Here is a 14009-nt window from a genome sequence, read left to right as displayed (position 1 = left end):
AAACTTCCAAGGGCTGTGGTCAAGTCAGGAGACTTGTCTGCACATAAATATCCTAGAACTAAGGGCCATATACAACGCCCTGAGCCAAGCGGAGCCTCTGCTTCGAGACCAACCAGTGCTGATTCAGTCAGACAACATCACTGCAGTGGCCCATGTAAACCGACAGGGCGGCACAAGAAGCAGGGTGGCAATGGCAGAGGCCACCAGGATTCTTCATTGGGCGGAGAATCACGTACAAGCACTGTCAGCAGTGTTTATTCCGGGAGTGGACAACTGGGAAGCAGACTTCCTCAGCAGGCACGACCTCCACCCGGGAGAGTGGGGACTTCATCAAGAAGTCTTCACGCTGATTGCAAATCGATGGGAACTGCCACAGGTGGACATGATGGCGTCCCGCCTCAACAAAAAGCTAAACAGGTATTGCGCCAGGTCAAGGAACCCTCAGGCGATAGCTGTGGACGCACTAGTAACACCGTGGGTGTTCCAGTCGGTCTATGTGTTTCCTCCTCTTCCTCTCATACCAAAGGTGCTGAGAATTGTAAGAAAAAGAGGAGTGAGAACAATACTCATTGTTCCGGATTGTCCAAGAAGGACTTGGTACCCGGAACTGCAAGAAATGCTCACAGAGGACCCATGGCCTCTGCCTCTCAGACAGTACCTGTTGCAACAAGGGCCTTGTCTGTTCCAAGACTTACCGCGGCTGCGTTTGACGGCATGGCGGTTGAACGCCGGATCCTAGCAGAAAAAGGCATTCCGGATGAAGTTATTCCTACGCTGATAAAGGCTAGGAAGGACGTGACAGCAAAGCATTATCACCGTATATGGCGAAAATATGTTGCTTGGTGTGAGGCCAGGAAGGCCCCTACAGAGGAATTCCAGCTGGGTCGATTCCTGCACTTCCTACAGTCAGGAGTGACTATGGGCCTAAAATTAAGGTCCATAAAGGTCCAGATTTCGGCCCTATCCATTTTCTTTCAAAAAGAATTGGCTTCACTGCCTGAGGTTCAGACGTTTGTTAAGGGAGTGCTGCATATTTAGCCCCCTTTTGTGCCACCAGTGGCACCTTGGGATCTTAATGTGGTGTTGGGTTTCCTGAAATCCCACTGGTTTGAGCCACTTAAGACCGTGGAGCTAAAGTATCTCACGTGGAAAGTGGTCATGCTGTTGGCCTTAGCTTCGGCTAGGCGTGTGTCAGAATTGGCGGCTTTGTCATGTAAAAGCCCCTATCTGGTTTTCCATATGGACAGGGCAGAATTGCGGACTCGTCCGCAATTTCTACCAAAGGTGGTGTCATCTTTTCATTTGAACCAACCTATTGTGGTGCCTGCGGCTACTCGTGACTTGGAGGATTCCAAGTTGCTTGACGTAGTCCGGGCTTTGAAGATTTATGTAACCAGAACAGCTGGAGTCAGGAAGACTGACTCGCTGTTTATCCAACAAGCTGGGTGCTCCTGCTTCAAAGCAAACTATTGCTCGCTGGATCTGTAACACGATTCAGCAGGCTCATTCTGCGGCTGGATTGCCGCATCCAAAATCAGTGAAAGCCCATTCCACAAGGAAGGTGGGCTCTTCTTGGGCGGCTGCCCGAGGGGTCTCGGCATTACAGCTTTGCCGAGCTGCTACTTGGTCGGGTTCAAACACATTTGCAAAATTCTACAAGTTTGATACCCTGGCTGAGGAGGACCTTGTGTTTGCCCATTCGGTGCTGCAGAGTCATCCGCACTCTACCGCCCATTTGGGAGCTTTGGTATAATCCCCATGGTCCTTACGGAGTCCCCAGCATCCACTAGGACGTTAGAGAAAATAAGATTTTACTCACCGGTAAATCTATTTCTCGTAGTCCGTAGTGGATGCTGGGCGCCCGTCCCAAGTGCGGACTTTCTGCAATACGTGTATATAGTTATTGCTTAATAAAGGGTTATGTTATGTTGGCATCCATTGGTTGATGCTCGGTTGTTTGTTCATACTGTTAACTGGGTAAGTTTATCACAAGTTATACGGTGTGATTGGTGTGGCTGGTATGAGTCTTACCCTGGATTCCAAAATCCTTTCCTTGTAATGTCAGCTCTTCCGGGCACAGTTTCCTTAACTGAGGTCTGGAGGAGGGGCATAGAGGGAGGAGCCAGTGCACACCAGTATTCCTAAATCTTTCTTAGAGTGCCCAGTCTCCTGCGGAGCCCGTCTATTCCCCATGGTCCTTACGGAGTCCCCAGCATCCACTACGGACTACGAGAAATAGATTTACCGGTGAGTAAAATCTTATTTTTACTGGCTCTTTCTTCCATTTTCACTATCCTACTGTTTAATTTGCGGTTGTTTTTTTTTCTGTATGACGAGTTGAGAGGTAGGCTACAGACTCATGGACTTTAAATGTAATAATATTTTAACTGTAGTCACAGGAACAGCAAGCTGCAGGGACATGATCTTATAGCCTTTACCTTTTTAACATGCTTGTCTATAATTTCCTTTTTGATCTCTTTAGACAACGCTTTCCTTTGCTCTTTCAGTGGTCCAGTGTGGTGCACATGATTATACCAAACAGCGGAGTGATAACTTTTCCCCATTTAAATAAGCTTAATAATTTATTAGAAAATTGAAATATCACTATAATCCAATTATTTATCTTTTATAAGGGGTACCAACAAATCTGTACAGGCCATTTTAGAACATGTTTAAAGAATAAGCAATAATTTAATTTAAGTCAGTATCTTTGCTTTTTTCTATGACACAGCAAAGGCATGTAGGCATACATGAGAACATAGCTTTTAATTCCATTATTTTTCAGAGGAATGAAGCTGAGCTGTAAAGATACCAACAAATTTATTCACAATGTACATACATACCATAGTGGGCAAAAATCTTGCATCACTAGAGCTTTCACATTTTTTCTTTTACGTCCTAGAGAATGCTGGGGTCCACATTAGTACCATGGGGTATAGACGGGTCCACCAGGAGCCATTGGCACTTTGAGAGTGTGGGCTGGCTCCTCCCTCGACGCCTCTCCTACCAGACTCAGTTTAGAAAATGTGCCCGGAGGAGCCGGTCACAGCTAGGGGAGATGATCTGAGTTTTCCTGGTAAAAGATAATTTTTAGAGTTTATTGTTTTACAAGGAGGCTGCTGGCAACAGCCTCCCTGCAGCGAGGGACTGAGGGGGGGAATAGTGTCCGCCCTATGGGGTCTGAGCCACTGTCTCCGCTGACTGGACACTGAGCTCCAGAGGGGTCTGATCATTCTCCGCCACAGGGGACCGCTCACCCCAGCAGCATGCCGCCACCCCCTTGCAGAGCTGAAGAATCGGTGGCGAGTGAGACACCGACCCCCCTAGCAGGGGGGGGGGGGTCGGTATGAAGATGGAGGCAGCAGGGTAGGAGCGCAGTATTAACTGCGCTCCGGGGATGGCTCAGCGGTACATGGTGCAGCGCTATGAGGGGCGCCCTGAGCCAGCGCGACACCCTACACTGGTCCAGAAGTCTGTCAGGGTCCCCGGATCTCAGCCAGCACTAAATCCTCAGGCCAGTATAATCTGATGAAGAGCGAGAAGACAGCGCCATTTTGGGGGCGGAGCTTCTCCTCAGAGCAGACCCAGCAGCGTTCAGCGCCATTTTCCTGCCTGCACAGCGCTGACAAGGAGAATCAGGTCCCTCCACAGCAACTCCGGCTATCTTCAAACTGTACCAGGGGGTTGTAGAAGGGGGGAAGCTGCAATACGACTGTGTATCCTATTAAGGTACACAGTCAGCGCTGAAATGGGGTCTCCCTTTGGTAAAAAAGCGCTGTGTGTGGGTTGGCTCCAATCTCTGTGTCTCTCTTGCCATACTTGGGGGAGGGGGGGGGGGGGGAGACTCTGTCTGCGCGTGTGTGTGTGTGTGTGTGTGTGTGTGTGTGTGTGTGTGTGTGTGTGTGTGTGTGTGGAGTGTTTGGTGGTCTCCTTTAGCTATGTCCAGGGACACGGTGTCATATGCTGCAGAGGATTTGTCCTCCCAGGATGATCCCATTCCATGTAATCAGGATAGCACTGGTTTAGCACAGATACCAGCAAGGGAGCCTGAGTGGTTTTCCTCTATCAAATCTTGGATTTCTCAGATTTCTGACAGGGTTGCAAGTAATGAATTTGCAACACAGGTATTACAGAACTCTATGGCAGTATGGCCGAATTCTGGTACCTCGGGATGCTCCGCTATATACCCCCACAAACGTGCGCTTGTGCATGTCACACAGGATGACACGGATACCGATTCAGACACCACAGACGGTGATGGGGATGTGTTGCAGGGGTCGGCATCTCTTGCAAAGGGGGTGCAATTGATGATAGAGGCTATCAGGGATGTGTTACATATTAATGATACCACACCTGAGCAGGTTGAGGAGGCTTTTTTCACTGAAAATAAAAAAAGCCTCGCTAACCTTCCCTGCATCAAAGGAATTGAGTGCTACAGTATATTTAAGAAAGCATGGAAAAACCCTGAGAAAAAATTCCAAATCCCTAAACGGGTACAGGTGGCTTTTCCTTTCCCTGAGGAGGATAGGAAAAAATAGGAAAACCTGCCGATTGTTGACGCATCTGTGTCCAGACTCTCAAAGAAGGTGGTTTTACCTGTTCCAGGATCTACCACCTTAAAGGAGCCGGCTGATCGAAAAATTGATAACACACTTAAATCAATGTACACTGCTTCAGGTGCCATATTACGTCCCACTATTGCTAGTGCACGGATTGCAAAGGCTATAGTAAAGTGGTCGGCTACCTTACTAGAGGATTTGGATACGATGGATAAGGGTGATGTTGAATTATATTTACGCAACATTCACGATTCAGCAGGTTTTATGGTAGAATCCATGAAAGGCCTGGGTTCCATGGCTGCGGGAATCTCTTCCATGTCTGTTTCAGCTCGTCGGGGACTGTGGCTGCGCCAGTGGTCGGCCGACGCGGAATCCAGAAAGACTGGAGTCCCTACCCTATACAAGTCAGGCTCTCTTTGGGGAAGCTTTAGACGCGTGGATATTCACGGCTACAGCGGGTAAGTCTCCGTTTCCTCCCTCAGCTGCACCTGCTCCGAAGAAATCCTTCTCGTCTTCAGCAACACAGTCCTTTCGGCCTAACAAGTCTAGAAAGGCCAGACCATCCAATACCTTCTTTAGGGGAGGTCGAGTTAAGTCCAAGAAACCTGCCGCTGCAGGTTCCCAGGAACAAAAGCCTGCTTCAGGTACGCCAAAGTCCTCCAAATGACGGTGGACCACGCAGCCTGGAGGTGGGGCCAGTGGGAGCGAGACTCAGACAATTCAGTCACGTCTGGGTATCGTCCGGCCTAGATCCCTGGGTGATGGATATTGTATCCCAGGGATACAGGCTGGAATTTCAAAGTCTCCCTCCTCATTGTTTTTTCAAATCAGTTTTGCCAGATAGCACTGTCCTACAAGAAGATGTCCAAAAGTTGGTGGAGGCACAGGTCATTGTGCCAGTTCCTCCTCATTCGCAAACCACAGGTTACTATTCGAACCTTTTTGTGGTACCAAAACCATATTGTTCGGTCAGGCCCATTCTGAACCTAAAATCATTGAACCCCTTTCTAAAGGAGTTCAAGTTCAAAATGGAGTCTCTCAGGGCTGTGATATCAGGTCTGGAACAGGGGGAATTTCTGGGATCCCTGGATATCAAGGATGCATTTCCGATCTGGCTGCCGCATCAGGCTTATCTCCGTTTCGCATTACTGGACTGTCATTTCCAGGCCCTGCCATTCGGCCTCTCCACAGCACCGAGGGTGTTTACCAAGGTGATGGCAGAGATGATGGTTCTCCTCCGCAAACAAGGGGTGAACATCATTCCATATCTGGACGATCTGCTGATAAAGGCATCGTCCAAGAGGAAGCTGCTGCAGTCCATTGTTCTCACAACCCGCCTCCTCAAGATCCACGGTTGGATTCTGAACCTTCCAAAGTCACATTTGGAACCAACCCGAAGGTTGTCCTTTCTGGGAATGATCCTAGACACAGAAGTGCAGATGGTTTTTCTTCCGCAGGAGAAGGCATTGGTGATACAAACAATGGTCTGGGATGTCCTGAGGCCAGCCCGGGTGTCGGTTCATCAATGCATTCGCCTTTTAGGAAAGATGGTGGCCTCTTACGAGGCTCTCCAGTACGGGAGGTTCCACACTCGGGCCTTCCAACTGGATCTCCTGGACAAGTGATCAGGATCTCATCTCCACATGCACCAGAGAATATGTCTGTTGCCGAAGGCCAGGATTTCACTCCTCTGGTGGCTACAATTACCTCACCTTCTGGAGGGCCGCAGGTTCGGGATTCAGGAATGGGTCCTTCTAACCACGGATGCAAGCCTTCGGGGCTGGGGAGCAGTCACTCAAGGAGTAACTTGTCAAGGAAGGTGGTCAAGTCTGGAAGCCGGCCTGCCCATAAACATCCTGGAACTAAGAGCCGTCTACAACGGTCTTCTTCAGGCGGCCCATCTTCTAAGAAATCAAGTGCAGTCGGACAATGTAACGACAGTAGCCTACATAAACCAATAAGGCGGAACGAAGAGCAGAGCTCCAAGAATCATCCTCTGGGCAGAAAGACACACGTTGGCGCTCTCAGCAATCTTCATTCCGGGAGTGGACAACTGGGAAGCAGACTTCCTCAGCAGACATGATCTTCATCCAGGAGAGTGGGGTCTTCATCCAGAGGTGTTCAAGGAAATTACAGACCTTTGGGGGTTACCCCAAATAGACATGATGGCCTCTTGTCTCAACAAAAAGCTTCAACGCTATTGTTCCAGGTCGAGGGACCCACAAGCAGTGGCAGTGGACGCCCTGGTGTCTCCTTGGGTGTTCCAGTCGGTGTACGCGTTTCCACCACTGCCACTCATTGCAAGAGTTCTAATGCTCGTAAGGAGAACAAGAGTTCAAGCGATCCTCATTGCTCCAGACTGGCCAAGGCGGGCTTGGTACGTGGACCTTGTCTCTTGCACTAAGAGCCGAGGCCTCTTCCTCTTCGGGAGGACCTGCTGCAGCAGGGGCCATTCGCCTATCAAGAATTACCGTGGCTACGTTTGACGGCATGGAAGTTGAGCGCCTGATACTTGCTCGGAAGGGCATTCTGAAGATGGTCATTCCTACCCTGATACAGGCTAGGAAAGGGGTAACGTCTAAACATTACCATCGTATTTGGAAGAAATATGTCTCTTGGTGTGAATCTAAGAAGTTTCCTATGGTGGAGTTTCAACTCGGACGTTTTATCCTCTTCCTGCAAGCAGGTGTGGATATGGGCCTGAGGTTGGGATCTGTGAAGGTCCGGATTTCGGCCTTATCCATTTTCTTCCAGAAACAATTTGCTGCCCTCCCTGAGGTTCAGACTTTTTTGAAGGGGGTTCTGCACATCCAACCTCCCTTTGTACCGCCTATGGCGCCTTGGGACCTTAACGTGGTGTTGCAGTTCCTCCAGTCAGATTGGTTTAAGCATCTACAGGAGGTTGATGTCGAATTTCTTACATGGAAGACTGTCACGTTGTTGGCCTTAGCTTCGGCTAGGCGTGTGTCCGTATTGGGGGCTTTATCCTGTAAAAGCCCTTACTTGATCTTCCACGAAGATAGAGCTAAGCTCCAGACACTTCAGCAGTTTCTTCCGAAGGTTGTGTTGGCATTTCATATAAACCAACCTATTGTGGTGCCAGTGGGTACTGACTCCTCAATTACATCAAAGTCCTTGGATGTCGTAAGGGCTCTGAAGATATATGTGCAGAGAACTTCTCGTCACAGAAAGTTGGACTCTCTGTTTGTCCTATATGATCCCAAGAAAATTGGGTGTCCTGCTTCTAAGCAGACGATCTCTCACTGGATTAGAGACAAAAATGTGTAGGGGGTGGTCCAACGGGCGCAAAGCAGCTATGATGTAACAGATTTCAGAATAAATGTCACCACATTTAGAACAAGAATTAGAAACCAAAGATTTGAAACACTGTTATACACCACCAGCGCTAAAATGGATGAGATATCACCATAACATTCCTTTTAGATTGAGGGTGGAATTCTTTTCTTTGGGGTATCTCCCCAACTCGGGTCAGTCGGATGTGGACTCGCCAGGTATGGATATCATAGAAAAGACAGAAAAACAGGGGCGACCAATGTGTAGTAGATTTTACCACGACTTATTATAGTTCGTAATAGTAACTCTAGATGGCTACAGTGGATTCGAAGCGTACCCCACTCACACTTGGAATAGGAATATTAAGTACATCAAGATATCTTTGTGAGGTTAGCCTCTTAACACCCAGTGTGACATACAGGAATCTCGGTCAGACGGAAGAGTGACTTGTAATAAATTCCAGGAGGAGACAGGTAATGCGTACCCCAACACTCACACTCGATAAACTGGTGGTAAGCATATAAAAGGTAATCCAACAATGGCGTACCGCAACTCACAATTGGAAGTGCTGTGTGACTCCTATCAAGGTATCTTTCAATTTTTCTGATGTAGATTTCAGCTTGTGATTGTCATAGACTCTCCAACCGTGAATCATAGAAAAATAACAAGAAGGTAGCCAATGTGTAGTAATTTAGCTGATATTTGTTATAGTGGACAAAGTGTTTTTCTCAGACTAAAGTGAATTAAAAACGTACCCCACTCACATATGAATGGAGAATTTTAAACATATCAAGGTTTCTTTATGCTGGAGTATATATGGGACTTAAAGATGGCTTCAATAAATAAAACAGCCGGTGCGTACCCCAACACTCACACTCAGGAGGTAGATTGGAAACTCATAAAGGTATCTTTATCCCCTCAGGGTAGTAGAGTTAATACAATATGGCATACCCGACTCACAATTTGATGTGTCGTGTCTCTTCTATCAGGGTATCTTTAGACTTCAAATGGAAGATGCAGCTTTTGGGTTATGCCATGTATTGTTCCATGTACCCCAAAATAAAAGAAATTGCAATACTCATATCGGAGTGCATTAAAAAAAGGGAGGGTACAAATGTTTATTCAACAATACACGGAAAAACAAAAAGAAATGAACGCATGGAAAAACCAAGCGAGGCAGTGCATTAAATGATAAAAAGGCAAGGAGCGATGATAATCTCTTGCAAAGAAACAACAGAGAAAAAAATACTTTTTAAAAAATTGTGAATAAAAATCCGGATAAAAGTAGCTACTCACACTCCTGTTAGTCAACTTGGTTTTTCCATGCGTTCATTTCTTTTTGTTTTTCCGTGTATTGTTAAATAAACATTTGTACCCCCCCTTTTTTTTATGCACTCCGATAGGAGTATTGCAATTTCTTTTATTTTGGGGTACATGGAACAATACATGGTATAACCCAAAAGCTGCATCTTCCATTTGAAGTCTAAAGATACCCTGATAGGAGAGACACGACACATCAAATTGTGAGTCGGGTATGCCATATTGTATTCCCTCTTCTACCCTAAGGGGATAAAGATACCTTTATGAGTTTTCAATCTACCTCCTGAGTGTGAGGTGTTGGGGTACGCACCGGCTGTTTTATTTATTGAAGCCATCTTTAAGTCCCATATATACTCCAGCATAAAGAGACCTTGATATGTTTAAAATTCTCCATTCATATGTGAGTGGGGTACGTTTTTAATTCACTTTAGTCTGAGAAAAACACTTTGTCCACTATAACAAATATCAGCTAAATTACTACACATTGGCTACCTTCTTGTTATTTTTCTATGATTCACGGTTGGAGAGTCTATGACAATCACAAGCTGAAATCTACATCAGAAAAATTGAAAGATACCTTGATAGGAGTCACACAGCACTTCCAATTGTGAGTTGCGGTACGCCATTGTTGGATTACTATTTTCCCTGAAGGAGAAAAAGATACCTTTATATGCTTACCACCAGTTTATCGAGTGTGAGTGTTGGGGTACGCATTACCTGTCTCCTCCAGGAATTTATTACAAGTCACTCTTCCGTCTGACTGAGATCCCTGTATGTCACACTGGGTGTTAAGAGGCTAACCTCACAAAGATACCTTGATGTACTTAATATTCCTATTCCAAGTGTGAGTGGGGTACGCTTCAAATCCGCTGTAGCCATCTAGAGTTACTATTACGAACTATAATAAGTCTTGGTAAAATTTACTACACATTGGTCGCCCCTGTTTTTCTGTCTTTTCTATGATATCCATACCTGGCGAGTCCACATCCGACTGACCCGAGTTGGGGAGATACCCCAAAGAAAAGAATTCCACCCTCAATCTAAAAGGAATGTTATGGTGATATCTCATCCATTTTAGCGCTGGTGGTGTATAACAGTGTTTCAAATCTTTGGTTTCTCACTGGATTAGGTTCACTATCCAGCACGCTTATTCTACGGCAGGATTGCCGTGTCCAAAATCTGTTAAGGCCCACTCTACTCGTAAGGTGGGGTCCTCCTGGGTGGCTGCCCGGGGGGTCTCGGAATTGCAACTTTGCCGAGCTGCAACTTGGTCTGGGTCGAACACGTTTGCAAAGTTTTACAAGTTCGATACTTTGGCCTCTGATGATCAGTCAATCAGTTCTGTAGGAGCCTCCGCGCTCTTCGTCCCATTCTGGGAGCTTTGGTACATCCCCATGGTACTAATGTGAACCCCAGCATCCTCTAGGACGTAAGAGAAAATAGGATTTTGGTTACCTACCGGTAAATCCTTTTCTCGTAGTCCGTAGAGGATGCTGGGCACCCGCCCAGCGATTCGTTTTCCTGCAATCGTTATCTGATTCAGTACATCTTTGTTTAGTTATGTACTGCATTGTTACTTGGTAAGTACTGTTTCAGCAGTTGCTGAGAGTTTCAAGCAAGTTAGCTTGATGTGCCTTGTATGTGTGAGCTGGTATAAATCTCGCCACTATCTGTGTTAAATCCTCTCGAAGATGTCCGTCTCCTCGGGCACAGTTTCTAGACTGAGTCTGGTAGGAGGGTCATAGAGGGAGGAGCCAGCCCACACTCTCAAACTCTTAAAGTGCCAATGGCTCCTGGTGGACCCATCTATACCCCATGTTACTAATGTGGACCCAGCATCCTCTACGGACTACGAGAAAAGCATTTACCGGTAGGTAACCAAAATCCTATTATCTTGAGACAAACAGCCCCTCTCGGCATGCAATGTTTTGTGAGACTCTGCTAGTATTGGGTGTCTTTTTTGTCTAAATTGCATCTTGGGGATAATTCAGAGTTGATCGCAGCAGCAAATTTGTTAGCAGTTGGGCACTGCAGGTGGAGCAGATATAACATTTGCAGAGAGAGTTAGATTTGGGTGGGTTATTTTGTTTCTGTGCACGGTAAATATTGGTTGCTTTAATTTTACACTGCAATTTAGATTTTAGTTTGAACACACCACACCCAAATCTAACTCTCTCTGCACATGTTATATCTGCACCCCCTGCACTGCACATGGTTTTGCCCATTAGCTAACAAATTTGCTGCTGCAATCAACTCTGAATTAGGTCCGCAGTTGTACTGCGATGCTGCTAGGAAACACCCACTAAGAGACTGTGCTGATTAAATTGATCTGCAACACTTGTGCGAGGGGTGTGCAATCAGTTTTCCAGATGTACAGTGCATAGGTAGACACAATCTGACTGTCTAGTTGTAAACTAATCTATGACTAAAGTTCTTGTGAAATGTCTAGGCACAGAACCGTATTTAAGCAGCACTGTACACAGAAGATGTCAGTATGTTCACTTTCTTCACAAACTCTTTATGGAGCTCAACAGAGGCCACTGGAGAGCCATAATCTTCTACAACTACGAGAGTGGTCTGCGACAGCAGGAAAGTTTTGACTGACTGCTAGCTGTGTTTGGGGGAGGATGCAAACCCAAACCACTGTGTTTGAGTGGTTTGCAGAATTTCAGTGGAGATGATCCCTGGAAGACTGGGAGTGCTGTAGATATCCTGTGTCCACCATCACCAAGGACAACGTTGCTGCCCTGTGGGCCATAGTTAAGGGGGACGCCAAGATGACCGTGACCCAGTTAGAGATAGGCATTTAATTGGGATCCATCTGCTTGTAATCGACAAAAAGCTTTGCCTGAGTTAGGTTTCTGCATACTGGTTGCCCAATCAGCTGACTTGAGTGCAGAAGGAGGCTCAGTGACTTGGCGCCACAACATGCTGGCCAGGTTAGATCATCAGAGGCGATGAATCCTGGATCTACAGTTTCAACCCCGAGACCAAACTGTTGGCCCAGTAGTCCCCAGTTGCAGGTGCACCACCAGTGAGGTTCCAATGTGAGTGCATCATGGCCAAGCAGATGGTGGCAGTTTTTGTGGTCAAGATAGGTCATGTAAGTATCATACTGTACCACTAGTGCAGCAGCTCACCATCAATAGGGACTGGTATGACAACCAATGCTTGCCACAAGTGCTGGAAGCCATTTCCAGGCGCCATCCAAAAACTCATGCTCGTGATGCCCTTCTCTTTCACAACAATGCACCTGCCCAGGAAAGTGGTGGATTTTTTGGCGTATGAACAGATCCAGGAGCATGGTCATCCACCGTACAGTCCAAACCTGACCCTGAGACTACTTTATGTTCCCACAAATCAAGTGTAAGATGTGTGGGATTCGTTTTGATTCACCAGAAGCTGCAGTGGAGACCTTTATCCAACATGTAGAAGACATATCTGCAAGTGCAATGGAAGATATTAAAGGCAGGTCATGTGTAATTGAATATGACCCATGGTGGCCATTTTTAACATTAGTCAGCAGCTGCACACCTTATAAAGTTGGTGTTTGAGTTTTTAACTTTACTTCAGGACATCAGTAGCAAACCTTTTGTTTGTATTTCTTTTATGTAGGATGAGTCACGTATGTTCAGAGTACAATTCAATGGAGAGTCCAAGCAGAAAGCCCAGGAAAACTGTGAGAGCTGCTATCAGAAGCTTCACTATTACTTGAAAGAACAGGTGGGAAAATCTAATTATAGGAGACAGTTGTTAATGATACTGCCAAACAAATAGAATTACTGATAGATCTATATAAACTTATTTCTATATAAACTTATATTTTCTATGCTTTTTTTTTTTTCAGATTGAGCCCTCCGAAAAATTCCCAGAGGAAAGGATTCACGTGGGACAGATCGCCCAGGTATGTCTTAGTGCTTGAAATTTGTTTGCAATTAGAAAAAGGACCAATACAGACCCAGAAGTTCCTGGGGCTCTGGTGCACTGTATTAAACACTACTACAAAACATCTCAATCATCTAATTTGCCAATAGACTATGAAATATTACTTTTCTCCTTCAGGGTCCACAGTAGTCCACAGGATCTACCTTGGATATTGGGTGGCGTCTGAGGAATGGGCACCAAACAGTCAAAAGTTTTCTGACTCCCAGGATGCATAGGGCCAGCCCCCTATAACCCTGCCTCCTGGCTAAGGGAATTCAGTTTTTTGGTTTGGTGCAGCAGGAGCCAAACCACTGTGAACAGTTAGGCTGCTAATTCTTTCGCAGCCATAAGCTTTGTTATTTTATATAGTCTTTTTTCTGAAATATCTTAAACACATAGCAGAAAGAGACGCTCCAACAACTCTTCGCCGGGTGGAGACAACTGTTACCTCCGTGTACACTGTTGTTTCAGCAGGCGCCAGCTGGATGTACTAGCAAGTCAATACTGACGATCCCAGGCTAAGGCCGGAGAACAGGGAGAAGGTAAGGTGTCTTTTTCCGGTTAGCGGTTTAAGACGCATGTAATGCAGCCTTACTGTCTTGGGTGGGCGGCTGCCACCTTGGGTGCACCAGCGATAGGCCGCAGGTATCATAGGTTCTGGGGAACGGTGGAGGCCGCGATCCCTGGGGTTGATGTCAGCATTGGGTAGTAAGATGCTCCCCGGGTCGTCCCTCCCCCCCAGTTCATGACTAGATTCCTCCGAGTCTCCCGCCATGAACTGATACTTCCATCTAAGATGCATAAACATTTAATACCGATCAGAGTCGCATGTGCAGCTATATTCTCTTGCGCGTCTGTGTCTCTCAGCCGCTTGTTAGCGGCATAGTCAAATATGGAAGCAGGGTTTAAGCC

The 14009-nt window shown here is 46.4% G+C and overlaps 1 protein-coding gene across 1 annotated transcript in view; it reads left to right on the top strand.

The window, feature by feature from the left end:
* Positions 1-14009, top strand: part of REC114 (REC114 meiotic recombination protein) — a 693231-nt gene that overhangs the window by 592352 nt on the left and 86870 nt on the right. Inside the window, exons 4-5 of the mRNA XM_063926469.1 lie at positions 12789-12896; positions 13021-13077. Coding sequence (XP_063782539.1) covers positions 12789-12896; positions 13021-13077 — 165 coding nt within the window. The remainder of the gene's footprint in view (positions 1-12788; positions 12897-13020; positions 13078-14009) is intronic.

The sequence above is a fragment of the Pseudophryne corroboree genome, chromosome 6, assembly GCF_028390025.1.
Source record: "Pseudophryne corroboree isolate aPseCor3 chromosome 6, aPseCor3.hap2, whole genome shotgun sequence".
Taxonomy (NCBI): domain Eukaryota; kingdom Metazoa; phylum Chordata; class Amphibia; order Anura; family Myobatrachidae; genus Pseudophryne; species Pseudophryne corroboree.
Note: the sequence above shows the minus strand (reverse complement) of the source record. Positions and strands in the feature narration are given on the sequence as shown.